Consider the following 21,683-nt stretch of genomic DNA (forward strand, 5'->3'; position numbering starts at 1 on the left):
TGAGGAGATAATAAAAAGTTGATGTTTGTTAACTTACACCCCATTCACATGATACGATACACTGTTCGCTTATTTTTTAAAACCAGTTGAGATTATTTTGTAAAAGATCTTTCATAATTGGTTGCTTTTTTTTTTTATTAAATAGTGTTATGTGACGTCTAGAATCTTATTTTTGATAGAAATAGTTCTAAAAATTCAACAAGGCATTTCGAAAGATTTCAAGGCAAGTCTTAAAATTTAAATCAGGTCTGAAAATTTCAGAATAGTCTTGAAATATTAAAGGGATGTTTTGAAATATCAAGGGAGGTCGGGAAATATCAAGGGAGACCTGGAGATTTCAAGGGATGTCTGGATTTTCAGTCTTAAACTATGTTACTTTCCTGAGTCTCGTTGGCTTTAGTTTTACATGAATTTTTAAATTTCGATACAAATTTTAACTTCCCATAGAAAGTTATTGTTATCGGTCCGATTTGTAAAATTAGGTTCGTATGTTCGAGAAGCTTTTTCGTCGTCCATATCTCAAGTACCAGAATAAATATCGACTTTAAATGAAACTTGTTATAAAATCACAAATCAATAAGATGCAGAAAGGACTCTCAAAAAAATTAAGTGGGTCTTAGTATAGCAATTTGGAAAAAAGTGAAGATTTATGTCGACTCCAAATATCTCAAGAACCAATAAAATTGGTAAAAATTGAATTAAGATTCTTCAACAAATAATTTTGCTGCCTTGAAAAATTACTTTAATTTATACAAAATATTATTACAAATATTATGTGTTATGAATTTAATAAAATGGAATCGACAATTTTTGTTTAGAAAAAACCTTCAAACAAAACATACATATAGGGCCTTACCAATAATTATTGACTAAACAAGAGTTTAGATAAACGCCACGTTAATCTTTAGAGACGAGTTTATTAGTGTGTTAACCAATAACCAAATTAAACACGTCTTTAACTAAACTGTGCTCTATTACATTATCTACTACATTTGTTGCCAAACAGACATCTGCTGTCAAAATGACATTCCCTACGTTCGGGATGCTAACAAATACGTATCCGAATCCAAAAAAAAATTAAAATAAATTTACATTTCATATGAGTGAATTGCATCGCTATCAAATTCCGCATTATCTAATTGGAAGTCCACTGACGACATTGCAGATATTTCAATGTTGATCTCAGAAAGTTCTTTTTTAGCCGATTCCATTGCTCTCTTATTTGTTTGGTTGTAAAGCAATAGCCAGTGGCATTGAACATTTTCTGAATGCTCTGCCAAGCTTCAAATTTAGCTTTGAGTGTTTTTCCATCGTTGAGTTTACTCTCCACTGTCATAGAAAACGGTTTCACTGCAACAGATAAAAGAAACATACGAACAATTTCTTTTGCTACCAGCTGTCAGAATGACAGCAAAAACATGACGTTTACACTTAATCACGAAGTTAAACACTAGTTTCTCTACTCTAAAATTTAGAGTGCCGTTTAGTGTTAAGCTGACTATTGAATTGATTATTGGTATGGTTCATTATATAGAGTCGACTGAAATATTTAAGTCGTCACTAAATTTGATTATTGGTAACGCCCATAGTCTACATCTGTCAAACTAAGTTGGTAAAACATTTTTTTTTCAGTTGAAAGTCTGGCATTTATAAAAATTGATCGTTTAACTATCACAGAACGCATACAAATTGTTGAAATCGTGCTTTAAGAGGAGATTAGCTTTAAAATAATCGTCAAACTACGAAAGCAATTAGCAAAATTATGAAGAAATTTGAAGAGACGTATATTGGATTGGTTACAGATTATGTTACTCCTGCGCATTATTGTTTCACTTGTACCACCGTTGCTGTAAGTAAAAGTGTTGCCGAAGAACCGAATGTGTCGATTCCTGGTCGTTCTCAGGAATTAAGACTGTCTTACGTCATATTATGGCGTATTTTGCATTTGTATCTACACCTGCATCCATATAAAGTCCATTCCATATGAAAACTAAGCCAGCTGACTATTCACAACGTGCCGTAGATACGTTGAATGGGTGTTTGAACTACAGCAATATTTCGAAAAATGATTGGCTTCAGCGAAAAAGCACAAATCTCACTATGTGGGTAAGTTAATAAACAAAATTGTCTTATTTGGGTTCTGAGAATCCTCAAGTAATTGAAGAAAGACCATTACATCCAAGTAAAATTTATGTTTGGTGCACTCTTTGATCCGGAAGTGTGAATAGACTTTACTTCTTCGAAAATATCATGAACAAAAATCATATTACTTACATTTACTTTTGAAACCTCAAAATGGAAAACCCAATACATTATTAGTTAAATATCTTCAATATAAAAGAAGACAGGTACTGATATTTTGTAATATTTAAAGACAATTATTTCCTATAAAAATATAATGATTTAACTAACTTTTCGAATACATCTTTAAATAAAATAGCTTTAACTAAAATTTTGAATTGATTTCTATTCTTTCAATAATTTCACTTAATAATAAAATTAAATTGTAAGAAAAAATACCATTTGAAATAGCTTCTTTTTTTTCATTTTATTTCAAATAACTTTTGCTAATTTATTTTACAGAAGTTATGATGAATCAAATTATGTCCTATCTTTTTTGTATATGCATCTCTTCGGTTTCTTTATTTATTTTGGTTAATTCGATTTGAATTCGACAAACAATCAGTGGTTTCAATTGAATTTTTTGATGCTTTATCACATATCTATGGCTCAAGCTCCAAACTGCTTCTTAAACTAAGCGTTTAATACATTTGAAAAAATTCATATCAATTGCAAGCAAAATTCAATCAACATTGATTGCAAATGCTAAATAAATTCAACAGGTTTGCTTACGGAAATTTATTGACAATTTTTATATGCCTATCCTACACTCTTGTAATAATGATTGACAAAAGCTGCCGCTAGTCGGAAATAATGTAGAACCATTTCATTAGTGTATCATAACAAACAACTTCGACCTGTTGCCACAAAAGTGAAACCGGAGAGTCTGCATCTTCAACCAAAAAAACAAACAACAAAAAACAAAAGTGACATTAATTAGCATAGCTTCCGAAAAGCCCGGATCACCAACAAAAATAAAAATAGTTCGAATAGTGAGACTAAAATTTAATCTTAATTAAACCAGTTCTTAATGGTGACGGTGGCTCGATGTTATTTCATCGCTCAGCGATCAACCTAAAAGAAAGATACCTAGATAGATATTACTTAACACGAAAAACTGGTCAGCAGGTCTTTAGGTCCAACTCCGCCGAGATCACACATATCTTCAAGAAAATAAAATATCTATTGGTCGCAATGTCCGCGAAAGATATCAATTTATTTATTATTAATTTCATTGGAGGAGCGTGTTTACGAGTATTTTGTTGGTTTTGTATATTTCATCGATTTATGATATTTGTTTTCTTTTTTGACGGAAAGATATGCGAGCCAAGGAAAAGAGTCAGTCTTTGGATTTGGAGAGTGAAAGTAGTCGGCGTGTGATGTGCGTATTGAATAATAGTGTTGCAACTTGATGTGCTGAAGACGCAAAGAAATGGTTGCTCTGCATATTATGGGTGCATATAAAGAAATATGTACATTGTTATCGTGTCTAGGAACTAGTGTGTCAGTAGAGAAGCAGTGCATTAATCACTTTAGAAATGGATGACTTTTCAAGAAATTTAATCTTGACTATAGGTACTTGAAAATATAGAGATAGAGAGTGATCTACTGTAGGTTACGTTATGAATGAAGAAGTTTGTAGGTAAATTTAAAACAGTGCAATGCTATGTTACAGCACTGGTACATACTTTATTGGAATTCAAAATTACGAGAAAAGTGACTTGTTATGAAATAAGCATACGTCACTATAAATCTATTTGGTGTATAAGGAATTTGTCATTCTTATCCGTTTTCACTAGGTGTCGTATACTGACAAAATAAATAGTAACAACATACATATATTTTGACAGTTTTGTGACTTTGTATTAAAATTATGTAGTAGTCTTTTTTTTCCAAAAAATTCCAATAAAGCTGAATTTTGGTGGAGAGCTTCATTTATATGTACTTCCTTAACATTCTCAAAATAACAAGAAATACCTCAAAATGAGGCGATTTTTGTTTATAATTTTTGAAAACAAATTACACTACTTGAATTATGTTTTTGATATACATATTTTTCACCTTATTTAGAAATAGAAACATAGCAGTATTCTTTCATAATCATAACATTGATATATGTAGCAGGCAATTAATTGGTGCCAAAAGAAATGGTATTTTTGTTGATATTTGTTTTAATATGTGTTTCGCTCACACTTGCCTAAATTTATGATGGTTCCTCCAAAAACTTTTGTCTCATTTTCGAATAAACTTATAACAAAAACTTTTCATCATCAGTTTTCCATATTAATTTTTACTTTTAACTCCAAGGGCAAGTCTAAGAGATTCAACTTCAATATGGTACTCTTTTTAGCGATCTCAAGAGATTACACGATCTTTCATTTTGATTGAGTTTATTTACTAAAAATTAACAAATCTTTTAAATGAATATCTGTCGAAAAGTTTACACAAAACGAGTAATCAATCGTCAAGTAAAATTAAAAACGATTCCATTTTTTTTTAGTAAAAATTTATCAAATTTGTGATACACACACAATTTTATTTTTACAAACACCAATTGTACAAATATTTATATCCTGTAAGGGTTTTTTTATGTACAAATTCGAAAATGAGAAAAGCTCTGCACCAACCTTAGTTTCCATGAATATTTGAATTCCATAAAAAAAACGCAACTCCTGAACACACCCCTGCAAATATATTCAATTATTGAAAGCTGTGTTTTGTTGACAATTCCAGGAAACCGAAATACAAACTTAATTTAAAGTTAGTTATATTAGTGAGTTCAGCTTTTATTGGTATTTGTTACTGCACTAACTATATTTTTTAGCAAAAAAACGTCCTTATTAAATGTGTCTTTTTAAAACTACAGTTCACACTACCTTACCATTTATAACCAAAAATATCCATATATCCGCCATGTAAAAACTAATTTGTAATTTTCTGAAATGAATCCAGATAAAATCAGAACCAATAGTACCCGTGGAATGATTGTTAATGTGTTGGAATTTTTTTATATATTTTTAAATTCATTTTTATTACTTCAATCTTAAACCTATCTTAAAGCTAGACAAAAATTCATAAAATTAGACTAATTAACCATAACTTACAACTAACTTACTTGTCCCATACGAACACTCTAAGTTTAACAATGATACTTAATTCTAATGCCTTTTGGCCCTAAGATCTATTTAACTTCAATTCAGTTTTATTTATTTTTTATATTCATTTATTTAATTTATTAATTTAAAACAAAAAACTGATATCAATATCCTTTTTTATTTTTACTTAAAAACTACTTAAAATTAGGTCCTTAAATAAAACTTAAAACTAATTTAAAGAATCTATTTTACCTATAAACTTCTTAAAACTAGAAAAACCAGCGCAGCAAATCTATTTAAACGGTGATTTTTTAAGAGCTTGAGAACTTAAAAAAAAAAAACGCATAAAATTTGCAAAATCTCATCGATTCTTTATTTGAAACGTTAGATTGGTCCATGACATTTACTTTTTGAAGATAATTTCATTTAAATGTTGACCGCGGCTGCGTCTTAGGTGGTCCATTCGGAAAGTCCAATTTTGGGTAACTTTTTCGAGCATTTCGGCCGGAATAGCCCGAATTTCTTCGGAAATGTTGTCTTCCAAAGCTGGAATAGTTGCTGGCTTATTTGTGTAGACTTTAGACTTGACGTAGCCCCACAAAAAATAGTCTAAAGGCGTCAAATCGCATGATCTTGGTGGCCAACTTACCGGTCCATTCCTTGAGATGAATTGTTCTCCGAAGTTTTCCCTCAAAATGGCCATAGAATAGCGAGCTGTGTGGCATGTAGCGCCATCTTGTTGAAACCAGATGTCGACCAAGTGCAGTTCTTCCATTTTTGGCAACAAAAAGTTTGTTAGCATTGAACGATAGCGATCGCAATTCACCGTAACGTTGCGTCCAACAGCATCTTTGAAAAAATACGGTCCAATGATTCCACCAGCGTACAAACCACACCAAACAGTGCATTTTTCGGGATGCATGGGCAGTTCTTGAACGGCTTCTGGTTGCTCTTCACTCCAAATGCGGCAATTTTGCTTATTTACGTAGCCATTCAACCAGAAATGAGCCTCATCGCTGAACAAAATTTGTCGATAAAAAAGCGGATTTTCTGCCAACTTTTCTAGGGCCCATTCACTGAAAATTCGACGTTGTGGCAGATCGTTCGGCTTCAGTTCTTGCACGAGCTGTATTTTATACGGTTTTACACCAAGATCTTTGCGTAAAATCTTCCATGTGGTCGAATAACACAAACCCAATTGCTGCGAAGGGCGACGAATCGACATTTCACGGTCTTCAGCAACACTTTCAGAAACAGACGCAATATTCTCTTCTGTACGCACTGTACGCATTCGTGTGGTTGGTTTAATGTCCAATAAAGTAAACTGAGTGCGAAACTTGGTCACAATCGCATTAATTGTTTGCTCACTTGGTCGATTATGTAGACCATAAATCGGACGTAAAGCGCGAAACACATTTCGAACCGAACACTGATTTTGGTAATAAAATTCAATGATTTGCAAGCGTTGCTCGTTAGTAAGTCTATTCATGATGAAATGTCAAAGCATACTGAGCATCTTTCTCTTTGACACCATGTCTGAAATCCCGCGTGATCTGTCAATTACTAATGCATGAAAATCCTAACCTCAAAAAAATCACCCTTTAGATTCGTTTTTTCCGCAATGGAAAACACACAAGGTTCCAAATGCAGAACTACTCAACGAACACAGCCATCGAGACACAAATGCAACATCAATCGTACCAACATTTGAGAACGAAATCACATAAGATCCATTCGAAGCTCGTATAATTGTCAAAAACATATCCATAGTGAGATTCTACTCTAACTTTTATCGGTGTTATTCTCACTATGGATATTGTTTTTGTTATTCGTGTAATATCCTACTTTACTATGGATAGATTTCCCAACAAAACACGGGTAATGTGTACATGCAGGTTCAGTAAAAAATTGAAATAACAAGATTACAGCCCAAATGCAAACAATATTCTTGGATTCAACTTGAAAGATTTTGTATTGTATGAGTGAAAGATAGATAGATTTCAAGGGAGTGAGATAGGGATGTACAGATTGATTTTCTTTTCATCGTATGGACACAACGAACATAATAAAACCCAGCATTAAAAATCCAATGTAAACAGACACTAAAAACCAAAAGAAGGGTGTGAGGGGAGATTTTGTCCTTCCCTGTCAGCACGTCTTGCCTACAAGCTCCCAGTTCCTGGCAACTCAGTTTTCCTGTGTGAAAGGGAACAAATCAACGCGATACATTCAGCGCCACAATTAAACTTTCTCTTCTCAAAATAAACTTACATTTCGATAACTGACGCGAAGCGAATCAGAGCGAATCATTCACAATGATGATGACAAATAAACAATGCCACGTTGGCAAATGTGCCACTTTCGCGTTGGTTTGGGAGTGCCTTTAAACCCGACCAATGACGAAAGTTTTGTTTTCGCATCAAACGTTTCGCTTTGGTTTTGGGCGAGTCCTAACACACATCACACGTCAACAAATTTAGAGATAGCACTGTGATTATTTATGATTTTTGGGCGATGTCAATTGTCAAGTAGTCGACGCATTGAATATTTACGTTGACAGTCTAATCGTAAATTAATATTTCAAACTAATTTATTTTTATTCTAGTGAAAACAGAGCCCAAGAAAAATACTAACGCATCCCCAAATAATAAAATCCTGCCAACCTTTAAGTAAAAAATACTTCTAGACCTGGATGAAGTGTCATTCTATTCCAAGCATTCCAAAACTTTATCTGAACTATTTATATGCACTATTTGTACTGCCTAATTTATCCGCACTATTTTTGTGTTGTTGTTTAGTGTGTAAGATTTTGCTGCGCTGGGTATAAATTTACCAATAAAAAAAGCCTTATGTAAGCCAGCCAAGGCTTAAAACCCCATCCCGACTACCCACTACAAAGTCCCCATTGAAGCCACCAAAACTGGTTCTCCTGCTTCACCCTATCAGTTCGGTCCCGTTCGGACACAGCCCTACTGAACCGAAGGAGCTCTGCTCGCCTTGTGCCATGATGCCCCGATTGTACAGGAGTCGCCTATCCACGGTTTGTCCTCTGACGTAGTAAATTAGCGAAACTGTCAATCATTCACACTGGGGTCAAACCGACTGCTGTAAAACAGCCCTTTCGTCAGAGCCAAGGCTCCTCTTGCGCTGATCAGAGTAGCATTTATATGTCTGTCGAAATATAAATACTGATCTAGTCAGATACCGAGGTACTTCACTACACTTTTGCTCGCTAATGGCTGCCCGTGAAGATCAACGATGACCATCTTGCGCCAATTTTTGCACGCTGCAAGACAATTCTTAACATCCCCCCAATATTTGGGGCCGTTATGTACGCAATTAGTCGTCGGCGTACGCAATTGCTTTTGTAAGACTACCTATCACATAAAGAGAATCGGCGAATTCACAGCTCCCTGTTGAAGACCGTTTTTAATTAAGAATGTTGTGGTAGAAGTTACATTGCCACTTTTGACAACAAACTTTCTAATGCGTTGGACTGTTATGCCAGAGGTCTTGTGTTCAATCCCTGCCTGCGACTCCTAAAGTTTGTATTTACGGGTACTGCCTTTAGTGAGCAATTGACAAATCTTCCAAGCGTAAAGCTTTTCATGAACAATCCTTTTTTAAATTAATCGTACCCTCTATCCCTGAGAACATTTCTCGTACATAAGAATGGGTGAGAATTGTAAGCCACAAGGCCCTAGTTCTCAATTGCGAGGGGAATACACATTTATTTCTTTGTGTTTGTATTTTGGTTTGGTTGTATTTTTACATACGCAAAACGGTAGACTTTCTATACAAAGATGATAAGACAAAAGCAGGTGAATTGCGATTTCGTGGAGAAATTTTATATTCTTGGTTGAGATTTTATATTTTTGATGATTTGAGAATTGTATTAGGGAATTATAAGTTGAACTATTATAGGCAAGCAAATAATATGTAGGTATTGTATTTTTATGAAATAACAGATAATAAATAATTTTTTTTTTAATTTGATCGCCTAATCCTTTCTTAAAGTTTGTTTTCAAATCGAGCATAAAGAAGTTTAAATCTTCAAAGTCTTAGAACGATGTTTTTTTAATAAACAAATTTGTTGATTGATACTAAATGCAATTGAAAAGCCGGTTACATAATTGTTGACAAATGACAATTTATAGCGAAATAAAATATTTGTATGCATGTTAAATTTTGTACACATATAAAAATATAGTAAACATAATTTAAAGAAATTTTAGCTAGGACGTTTTTTAATGGTAGTGAATTTTTTGAACGGGTTGAGGAAATTTTAAAATCTTTTGTTTTAAAAATTAATACAAATAATTGAGTTTATTAAGTACCTAGGTAGTTATAACATCCGGTCAAAAAAGTGTTTCAAGGACAAATTTGAAGACAGTTTTACTTAAGTTCTTATGATATTATGCTATATGTAGGCATTTATTATAATCTATCTACAATAGTAAGTTATCAAGGATGTAAGGAAATGCTTTCTTTTATTTTAATAAACCTACCCTGGCCCATTTTTAAACATACATAAACTTTGTTTAGATCTTTATTTTTAGAGAAATATTAGACTTTGTAATTGTTTAGATCTTTATTTTTAGAGAAATATTAGACTTTGTAATTGTACATACCTATATAAATTTGATGACTTTGTCTCAGTCGTAGCATATCTAAATTTTAGCAAATGCATTTTATTTCTGTCAGAGCAAAGTTTTTAAATTTGGGGTAATTTGTCTATACATTTGGAATAAACATAAAGTTTAACTACTGTTTTAAAATATAGGTACTAATAATAAAATTAAACTCCAAGACAAATTTACGAAAAAAGCAAACATTTAATGATGATCACCCGAGATAAGTTATGTTGAAAAAGCAGTTTTAAGTATTAGGTGTCAAAGGTTGTAAGCAGAATGGGAGAGTACAATAGCTTGGCCGCCAAGATTTTGAAACGGGTTTTTATTTCTTTACGTGCAGTAGGTAGAGGCAATTTTAGAAGTAATGATTTAAATTGAAAAAAAATCCTATACCTAGTCTATTTAAAAATAATTTCTAAATTTTAGGATTGAAAAATATACCTGGCTCAAAATCACCAAGGTTGACAATTTCAAAATTGGTTTTATGACAAAATAAAATTGGAAGCTACAATGATGGCTTTTATATTATACTATTTTGAAATTTGTATATGATTAAACTTTGTCAGGGTAGCGCACAGAATTATATACTTTATTAGAAATATTTGTTGGTATTAAATATCTTATAGAAACCATCAATTCGGAAACGTTTTTCTAGGTTTGATAAAATCAAGAAGAACAAAACAAAGCACATAATTTAAGCTTTAATTTATAATATGGTTGTATAGTGCATCTATATTAAATAAGCAATAATGAAGACAATACATACAAAATCTTTTTAAAGAAAAATACGTCAAATCATGTCCGGGAATGTCCGAAATGACCGTTCACGAAATGACGATTTCAAATAAGAGCGCGCGCCCTTTGATTATAGGGCGGCCATCTTAAATGCGAATTGACTTTGCCAATAGGAACATATTCGAGGTTTCTTTGTTATTTCGAGTAGTAAAAAAGAATTTCATCAATTATTAAATATAATAAATACGTTCACGGAATGACGGACTATTGATATACGCTCTACGAATAATGAATAGAAAGGTACTTAACATTAAGATATAATTTTTTTGACGAAAAATACTCTGACAGCCGGCTTTGTTATTGTTCTCTTCCTCGACTTACGTTTGACACCGAATGGCTGGATTTACTTAAAATTATTTTTGATCGACAAACTATTTTTGCATTTTTATAGTTAAAAATAAATAAACTTTTAGTATCAGCTCTAAAACTACATAGTATAAAAAATACGGTGTATTGAGTAATGAACGGGGTTAAATATCTTAAATTTTTCAATTATTTTTTGGACTTGTTGTTGAAGATTGTAAATTAAGGCGCGTTCCCGAAATGATTTTCTATGCGTGTATATTGATTTAATTTAAAATTCACCTTATTAATAATACAATTGTTTGATGACACACAAAACAGGTTAGTTTTATTATTTTATAAATTTTTTTTTAAATTAAGTCAATATTTAAGGCATTAAATTGCTAGCGAAGCCAACTCTGCACCTTGGTGATTTTGAACCACCGGTTTAAAAATTTTCTTTTCAAAAACGTTAATGCCATTTGATTTCTTATAAAAATGCTTGTAGGTTTTCGTGTTTTGTTAAAAAAGTTATTAGTTGAACTATTCTTAAAAATTTTAAAATTACCAACAATATTTTGCATATGATGAAATAGTTTGATTTCAAAATCTATTTTAACGAAATTTTTAGTTTAAACCGAATTGTTAAAAATTTTAGTAGCATTTCTTATAATTCAAGTCTCTAGCGTTATTGCTTCGTGAGATATTTTGTGTCAACTGAAATTTTAACCAACATTTTAAAATTGCTATGGTTATAAAACCACCCACTCATCTTTTTTAGAGCCCTTTTCGCACAGTTTTCATATACAAAGGTATTACGTATTTACAGAGAATCCATATGGATGATTTTCAATAATAAAACGCAGCTAATGAAATTCTCAGTTCAAAACTAAAACAATAGACAAGTCAAAATTAAGTATTTTAAGAAATTTCTGCGAGAAATTTTGTGGAATTGTCCAATTTATTATTTCGCAGAGCAGCAGGGTATTTCATAACAAAACGAGGGAACATTTTACAATTTAGTGTTTCCATTTTTTTACAGGAATTGTGAATAAATCACAGACTTCTTCAACGCCATCTTGAGTATATTTTGACATTTTGTGTACAATGTTTAGAACGACAAAATTGACATTTTTACATTAAATTCATTAGACCTTTTTTCCAACCGGTATCCTTATAACGATTGTTTGAACTTTTGGTGTTTTTTTCAAAAAATGATTTTTGTAGTTAACCTTTTAGTAAGACGTTTATTATGTATTTTTTTTAAATGATTAACAAACATTAAAAAAACGTACGAGTATGTACCTAAAGATAGATTCAAAATATTTTATAATTCATAATGTTAGGCTATTCTCTAATTACAGAATAAAACTTGAAAATACCTCAACTTGACAAGACAGTTAGAGGCTTTAGGCATTTTATCAGTCATATCAACAAACTACATTATTATTTTGTTACGCCACTGCCAAATGCCAAATTTGGAAACAAAGTACTTTTATTATTCAATGCAGTTATTATTGTTGAGCGGTGGAGTGGGAGAGTGGATTGATGCACGTTAGCGGATACCTACGCTAAGTACTTAGTGACCAACAAAATGTATGCAAAGACAATGATCCCGCTTGCTGTTTTATTGAGTCATATATTTTAAGGAAAGCACCTGCATGAAATTGTTAAAATATTCTATAATGACGGAATGTTGTTAAGTTGGTTTATGCGATGGTGTGTGATTTATATGTTTAATTGAATAACAAGAATAAAATGTAGAATAAAACGCATTTTTTTCTTATCTGAATGGTAATCATGACTTTGCGAAATTCAATACAATATATCTTTTTGTATATTGTTAAATTTATTTGAATTTAACTGGAATGTTATTGTTAACGGAGATAAGAGTACAACAACGAACAATGCCGGTACAACTTATATGGGAAAAATAAAACAAAATTGTTCCAACATTTTAATCCTTTACTTATTTGTGAAATATTAATTTCTATTTATTAAAAACATGGCTAAAAAGTGATAGTTCGTGGAAAAAACATAGCAAACAAACATAAATTTGGGGAATGTCGGAAACTCAGATATATTAACTTAGCAAAGCTTTTTGACAGCCTTGTTGAAGATTAATTTAAGTCCGTTATAAAGCAACATGTGAGTAACTATTAGCATAGTTTTTGGAAACGTAGGTCTGCTAATTCTTATCTAGTTGAATTCACAAATGTTTGCATTTATGCTCTGGACAGTCTGAAACAAGTTCATGGTATTAACACAGACTTCGTAAAAGCCTTTAGTATCGTTAATTTACATATTCTCCTAGGGAAACTTCAAGTGTATGGATTTAATGGACCTATAGGTTAGGTTAGGTTAGGTTGGAGTGGCTGTCCAGATGTCATTGACGCACGTAGACCTCAAGGGTCCATTGTGATACCACTAATGAGGTTACTCATGGGAGAGTAATGAATTTAAGCAAACCATTTTGTACTTTTAATAAAGTTAGAGAGACGTTTTGTGTCAATCGTTGCCAGTTCACTGGTGTTATCGAAGAAGGGATTACCGAGGAAGTTATTCGTTCTAATGGAGAGTGCTGGACATATACATAGAAGGTGTTTCCTCTTCCTCCTCGTCCATGCAGCTTCTACAGAAGTCATTTGTGTAGACCCCTAGCCTCAGAACATGTCTTACTAGGAGGCAGTGTCCCGTTAATACTCCAATTGTAGAGCTTATACTTTGTCTGCTTAGTGGTATTAAGCCTTTTGACCGTTTTAAGTCAATACTTGGCCATATTTGTTGGGTTGCTAGGCAGGTGGTACTGTGTGACCATCTAGCATTTGTTGTTTCTAGAGCATATTGCTTGAGAAGATATTTGCATGTATCAAGTGCTGTTCCTATGTTATGTTTTTGTCTAACATGAGGCAGAAGTGTTCCGTTTTTAGCGAGCTCATCGGCTTTACAATTTCCCGGAATGTCTCTGTGGCCCGGCACCCAAATGAGGTGAATGTTAAACTGTTTCGTCATCTCATTCAGAGATGATCGACAATGGTGGACTGTTTGAGAGTTTGTGGAGACAGACGCAAGAGATTTAAGAGCGGCTTGGCTGTCTGAGAAGATTCGTATATCCTTACAAGATATAACGTTTTCTCTGAGCTTGGATAGTGCTTCTTTAATCGCCATTACTTCGGCCTGGAATACACTACATTGATTGGGAAGTCTATAGGATAGACTAAGATTCAGTTATTCTGAATAGATACCACTTCCAACTCCGTGATCGAATACCATTTTTGGGGTGGTATAGTCTAAGCGATCTGGGATAGATCTGAAACTGTCTAGAATAGTAGTATGTCCAGTATTGTTACTGGTCCATTGAGAGTCGGCTCTAAGCCTTACACATGAGTTGGCAGCCATCTTTTTGGAGAAGATGTCAAGTGGTCTTAGGTTTAAAAGCACTTCCAGTGCTGCGGTTGGTGTTGAGCGATGTGCTCCTGTGATGCACATACCTGCTGGCCGCTGGACTTTGATGAGCTTATTTAGATTTACCATCTTGTCCAGTCCACCATACGACGGCTCCATAAATGAGTATCGGCCTGATTACCGAAGGGTATAGCCAGTGGATTATTTTTAGGGAGAAGCCCCATTATGATCCTATGGCCTTTTTACAAGTAAAAAGCGCTACAGTAGCCTTTTATACTCTTTCATCAATATTTGCCTTCCAATTTAGTTTTTTGTCTAAAATGAGGCCCAAATATTTAGCTTGATCGAAAAAGCTTAATGGTATTCCTCTAATCTTGGGTGGGCTAATCTGAGGAATTTTATATCTTCTCAAAAAGAGTATTAATTTTGTTTTGTGTGGGTTGACGTCCAATCCACATTGCTTAGCCCATTTAGTTAGCCTGTTTAGGGCTATTTGTAGGAGTTCCGAGAGAACTTGGGGGTGCTTCCCAGAAAGGGATATCGCAACGTCGTCAGCATAGGCAATCAACTTGAAACCCTCTGCTTCCAATGCTGTAAGTAGGTAATGGACCGATACTAAAATGATTTTTTTATATTAACTTCAGGATTTCAGGAACGGATTCATAAAAAGAAAACTATTAGAGTTTAAGGACCCCCTGCATCTCATTCTAGAATATAATTGTGTCGTTTGGAGTTGTACAACTGAGTCTAAAAACATTTCTTAGATATATTTTTGAAGAAAGTTGGCATCATTCTTATAATTTAAAAGAGGCTGGGATTCGACCCACAATGATAACTTCCCATCGCGTCTGTCAATTTGTCTTGATTAAAAGTTTGTAGGTTTTCGTGTTGGGTTAAAAAAGTTGTTAGTTGAACTATTCTTAAAATTACCTACAATATTTTTCATATAAAGAAATAGTTTAGTTTGAAAACCTAATTTTGTTAAAAAGATTTTTAATCGAAAACAAATTTTTACCAATTTTAGTAGCATTTCTTAAATTTTTACAAATTGGATAAATGAAATTAATTTGAGAGATATCAAGAACCGAACATCAAGTTTTACCAAGTTTGCGTACTATTTCTTGGAGATTGTATTTTTTTATAAAAAAAATGGACTTTTGGATTTTTATAAAAAAACTTCTGAATATCGAAAACAATATTTTCTGTGAAATAAAAAAAGTTTGAAGACAATTTTTTTTAATTTTTGAAAAGCTATTTGAGTCGAAAATAAAGTTTTACCAAGTTTTAGTATTGTTTTTTTTAGTCAACCGTCGAATGTGAGAGTTTGCTTAACTGCTTGCATCTGTATGCTCCATTCGGATACATATATGTCCAGAAACTTATTTACAAGTCTATTATTAACCTTTCTTAAGTAATTTGTATGCTTTTTAATTTTATTTTTATAAATATTTTTTGGCAACAGCAATTTGGCTATTTCGTAAAATTTTATCGAAATATTGACCTTGGAATTATCTATTGTGTAGGTATTACATTGGTCGTCCAAAAATCAGCTCCAAATCTGAACAGCTTTTTAACTTAAACACCGTTAAAGTTTGCACGTCAGCTCTTTTGTTTGAAAAACCTTTTCTCTGAAAACACATAGTTTTTTTTTCCATTTAGGCCCACAATTTTCAAACGTGATGTTAAATTTGCTCTTGATGTACTTCAAAAAATTATGATGGATTGTTCTTTCGATTTTTTTGCACTTTTTGGAGAGAAAGTGATTACATTTGTCTGAAATGTATTATTATTATTTGCCATTATTGATATTTTGTACAATATTTATTTAAATTTTGTTTACATTTGTCTGTTTCTTTTGAATTAATTACTATATAAAATTGACATAATTTTTGTTTTAAACAACTTTAATATATATGAGCAAAGTTTGAATAAATAAATGGATGCATGTCAAAATTCTATGATCTGGCATAAGCCTCCCCCAATGTTGTCCAAAGATCTCTATCTTTTGCGCCATTGTACTAACTTTGACTTTCTTTAAACAAATTGTCTGCCCATATTTTCTTCGGTCGTCCAATTGGTCTTCTGCTTTCTGGTGGTGTCTATTTTGTAATGATTTTTGTCCATCTTTGGTCCTGTGTTCTAGATATACATATGTCCTGCCCAATTCCATTTAAGGAGTTTTGCTCGTCCACGTCCGTTAAACCAGTTCTTCCTCTTATTTCTCTATTTCTCACTCTCTGGCTAATTCGTAGGTTAAGTAGTTTTCTTTCCATCTTGGTTTGGCGTATTCTTATTTTGTCAAGTAAACTTGAAGTCAAGGATATAGTCTGTAACCCATACGTCATAACAGGTAGAATAGCAGTGTCTAGTATATATTTTCGTGTTTCGTCCCTTAGATTCGATTGTAACATTTGTCCAAAATTGTTTCCAACTATTGGTAATGCTTCTAGAAACTTCTTTTTTCTCTTGGTTAATGTCCTAGATAAGTATAGTCTTCTACATATTCTATGTGTTCGTTATTCAGCATTATGTCATCTTTAATATGGTTAGATATTATCTTAGTTTTTGACTTATTGATATGAAGTGCAACTTTCTTGCATTCATTTGTCAATTCTATGAGCATATTTTGTATTTGTCCGGAAGTTGATGAAATGAGAACTATGTCATCAGCGAATCTAAGGTTGCTCAAATATTGTCCCCAAATATTTATTCCATATCTATTGTCCCAGTTTAGTTTCTTGAATATTTCTTCCAGTATGGCAGAGAATAATTGTGGTAACATTAGATCCCCCTGTCTTACGCCTCTTTTTATTTCTCTTCCTATTCTTTCGGTTTTTATTCTCTCCACGCTGTCTGTATATATATTTTTCAACGTCCTTATAAAGGTAGGATGAATTCCTTGGTTTGTCAGGCTGTCCATATTTCGTCATGTTCTACTGAGTCAAATGCTTTACTGAAGTCAATATATAAAAGATACAAAGGTTTTTCAAATTCATTAGTTTTTTCAATTAGTTGGTTCATTGTTTGTAGATGGTCTGTTGTTGAAAAACCTTCTCGGAATCCTGCTTGTTCCCTTGGCTGATTTCTGTTTAACGTGTCCTTAATTTTTGTGTACAATACATTGGAGAACATTTTATATATCATAGAAATGCTTCTTATTGGTCTGCAGTAGTTTATGTCATCTTTATTTCCTTTTTTTTGGATAAGCGTAATTGTAGCTTGTTTCCATTGTGTTGGAATCTGCTGTGTTATAAGTATGTCATTAAAAATCGTGGTTAAGATTGTAGAAATTGGTTGTTTTCAAAATTTGAGCTTTTCTGTTACAATACCATCATTTCTTGTACACTTATCTGTCTTTAGATCGTCAATTGCTTGTTCAATATCTGTTTTTGTAAAAAGTCTAACAGTATTTAATTAGGAGTAACTGTTCGCTAACGATATATTATCATCTTTTGTCGATTTGAAAAGTTCTTCGAAAAACTTGGTAGCAGACTCATTTATATCTCTCCTATTAATAGCGTTGTTATTTTTGTTCTTAATTGATGTTATCCACTCTTTTCCGTTGTCAAGAAATGATTTTGCCATTTTAATAGATTTTGTGTTGCTTAATATATCCTTTATCATTGTTTCGTTATATGTTTGGATATCATTTTTCGCATCTTCTTTTATGGTTTTCCGAAGGTATCTTAGTTCGTTTTTTTCTTGGTCTGATAAGTTGTCCTTGTTTCGTAGGTTATCTCTTCTGGTTATCAGCGTTTTAGTGTCATCCATTAATTTATAAGGTTTTGGAGTAACAGCAATCATGATTGAAACTTTCGGCGAGTTCTTTATTATCTGTTCTAATGAATCATATGTATTTGGAAAATGTTCGTTTATTCTTTTTGTAGATATATTAAGTCTTATTTCTTTCTTAAGCATGTCATTATATTTTTCAATATTTTCGGTTGGAATCCAAAGTGTTTGTTTGTTCCTTTTCAACGTATTATGGTCCACTTTTATTTTTGATCTTACTAGCCTATGGTATCACTATCAAATTTAAAATTCCAGTTTATTTGTTAGAACTAAATCAAAATCGTTCTCTGTTATCCCATTCGGGTGAATCCAGGTCCATTTTCGTGTTTCTCTCTTTTTGAAGAAAGAATTTTCAAATCTGAGATTCGTCTCTTCCAGACACTTTATAAGTAGGTCTCCTCTTTTGTTTCTTCATCCGTATCCAAATGGTCCCATTATTTCTTCATCGTTGTCAATCTGTTTCCCTAACTTGGCGTTTAAATCTCCTATAACATATATTATCTCCGTTTTTGTTTCATTATATACTTTGTCTAATAAATTGTAAAAGTTCGAAATTTCTTCGTCAGTTGCGGTTTTGGTCGGGTCATAAACCTGAATTATCGTCATTTTTGTGTTTTGTATTTTTAAACATAGGCTACATATCCTTTCACTAAAAAATCGTACATTTATTATTCTGTCCTTTAAACTCTTTTTGATGAGAAATCCATTATTGATGTTGCAATGCATTATTGATATTAAAATTTACATTTTTTACAAGATTTTTTGTATTTTTTAATTCGAACGAATGCATTTTCAATTAATTAATTATTCATTGATATATTTAAAGGGTTAATTAATTTTGATTTAACTTGTCTAAAATATTTAAATTAATTTCATGTTTTTACCTAAATCTAAAGAAACCCAAATCAGTATTCATTATTTCATTAGAAAACTTTATTTATTTCAAACTACATACAATACAAGTACTGTTAGTATTTGAAAAAAAAGAACTCTTATTAAAGAGAATGAATAAATCTTTATTGCAATTAAACCCCCATAAACCACCTTCATATTATAAAAGAACGTAATCGTAATAGAAGCACATAATTCTATTTACTTTAAACTCAATGAATGTGATGATATTTAATCTCCTAATAGGAAAACCTATCTGTCTCATACACATTTTTGTTTGTGTTGTCAAAAGGTGTTTGTCTGTAAGACGCGCAACACTTTGAGAGATGAATTTCTCAAAATTTGGCGCGAAATAAATCTTTACGCCTTACATCTCACTTTCAAACAAAAACTTCAACATTCAACTCAAAGATTTCATTTTAAACTTAAAGCACCATCATCTTCATTCATCTCTGTATTATTTTTTTTTAACTTAACTAATCAAAACATTTTCAGAGTCTTCAACGTCTTCATCTGTGTCGTGCTTTGCGTGAACCAACGACAACGACGACGACGACGAGCGACACGGCAACAACACAATATTCATCAAAAAGCCATGAGTGTTGTTTCATATCTCATTAAAGTATTTTGCTCCAATGCACTTAAAAGTGATTCTCATATTTTCCTCCACTAACCGAGAGAGACACAACAACAACAACAACTAAAACGAAAAAAATATGTGGTGTTGGAAAAGTGTTGTGTGTTGTGCTGTTTTTTTGTTGTTTTAAACTCCAGACGCATAATGCATTCAACAGTTTACCGGTTTAAAACAACATCAACAACAAATAGTCCCAACCACCCCCACAACCCACAGCAAAATCCATCGAATTCTCCTCTCTTTCATTGAAAAAACTAGCTTTTCACTCGTTCTGTTATTGCTCTGTTAAAACTCTGTTAACTCATTTTATCTTTGTTCGAGTGGAATTTGATATTTATCTCTTGGATTTTTTAGCTCTCATCGATGGTTGTTTGGTAACTATGGATTCTTACATGTGGTTTTGTATCTTTTTCCACTCAAATCAGATGGCAACAGCGACCGACAGCCATCCGTGTCCGTGGCTCTAAGCATAGTTAGCACCTGTGGTAGATGGTTGAAGGTGGCAAACAAAATCAGTGCATCGGTGTCTCTTGAATGGAATTGTTGGTTCACTCGGGTGAATAAAATATTTAAAAAAATAAAAAAAAACTAAGAAAAGATAAATATTCAAAAAGGCATACAAGTAGTTTGTCTCACCAAAGATACGTGGATTAAATTAAAATAAGTATAGAAAAAAAAGTATCTGAAGACATTACTTTTTAACTTGCCAGCACGACATAAATAACTCAACATCGAACGGAATTTCATGGTACTTCACGTGATAGTGTATTAAATATAATTTTTTTTTTCATTCTTGTTAAAAAGTAAAAGTGAATAAAAATTTCAAAAACTTCGCGTGTGCTCGGAATAATTTCGAATAAAAAGAAAAAGTTTTAGTTAATTTTTCTTAGAATAATATTGACAACAATTCATCAATTTTTTGGAATTAAATACAAAAAAATCAGAGATTACCAAATCTTCTCGATTTCGATTTTGAAGATTCATCATCTTTTCGAAAAGGACTAACGAGATTGCTGCAATAATGCTTCCGGTAAGTTGAACTTATAAAAAGTATCTATTATAGAAAAGGTAGCTCTACATGATGCACTCTTACTCGTACATCATATGTGAACCCATTTCGCTGTATGATTGCTTCCGAGAAATGCGAAAAGCAAAAATAAATCCAGATACAAATCCGTTTTTGTATCTTTAAGTGCTACTAACCCAGAAGGTAGGTTATACAATGCAATCATCTCGTCTTCGTTGTTGTTGAAGTCATAGTAGTCACTCGTTGTACAAGGTATAGAGTTCGTTTGCCTCCTCTTTCGAAAAGCTTTTGCTTTTAGTTGAACGAGGGGGCATTAAGGCACTTGAGGATTGATGCTGATATTATTGTTTCATATGTTTTGAGGTTGAAGTATTTTTTTTTATTTTATTGAAAGGAAACAGGCAGAGATTGGGGGGGGGGTAGGGGGTCTTTTAGCGAGATGCTACATACCGCCGCTGCCGCAATGAAGCTCACTCTTAACATCTTTCAAATTGAAGAGCTGGATGCTTGATGCTGCAAAAGTATAAAACATTTATAATGCCATACCAGGTTGTTAAATTTGCTATATATAATATAGTTGGTAAAGTCGAGAGTGCAAAACTACTTTCATTTTCCATTTATGTTTTGTGTTTTGCATTGAGCGATATAGCTACACAAGTTGATTTATATTACATTCATTCGAATTGTTTTTGTATTTATTTATTTTTGTAAAACTTGGGTCTTGCTGATTTTATTTTTATTTGAAACCAGTTTTATGCGTAAAATATAATCTAATTAAACAACAAAACATACACAATATTTTTGTTCAATCTTTTGAATTAGGTATTTTGTTGGTATGAATTCATTATATTTGTGGCCTATAAGCGACAGAATGATTGAGGTTTGGCCTAGTATCTTAAGTCAAAACGAAGGATTGCTTGTTTATTGTTTAAGACTAGTCATTTGACATTGTAGCTTATATTTAGCATTGACTAGACAGAAAAAAGAAGAAGAGATTTTGACCA

The 21,683-nt window shown here is 32.4% G+C and overlaps 1 protein-coding gene across 1 annotated transcript in view; it reads left to right on the forward strand.

The window, feature by feature from the left end:
- The first annotated feature begins 20,050 nt into the window (after window positions 1-20,050).
- Window positions 20,051-21,683, forward strand: part of LOC129944870 (mucin-17) — a 121,686-nt gene continuing 120,053 nt past the window's right edge. The window contains exon 1 of the mRNA XM_056054532.1: window positions 20,051-20,682. Coding sequence (XP_055910507.1) covers window positions 20,674-20,682 — 9 coding nt within the window. The 5' untranslated portion in view covers window positions 20,051-20,673. The remainder of the gene's footprint in view (window positions 20,683-21,683) is intronic.

Source organism: Eupeodes corollae, chromosome 2, assembly GCF_945859685.1.
Source record: "Eupeodes corollae chromosome 2, idEupCoro1.1, whole genome shotgun sequence".
NCBI classification, from domain to species: domain Eukaryota; kingdom Metazoa; phylum Arthropoda; class Insecta; order Diptera; family Syrphidae; genus Eupeodes; species Eupeodes corollae.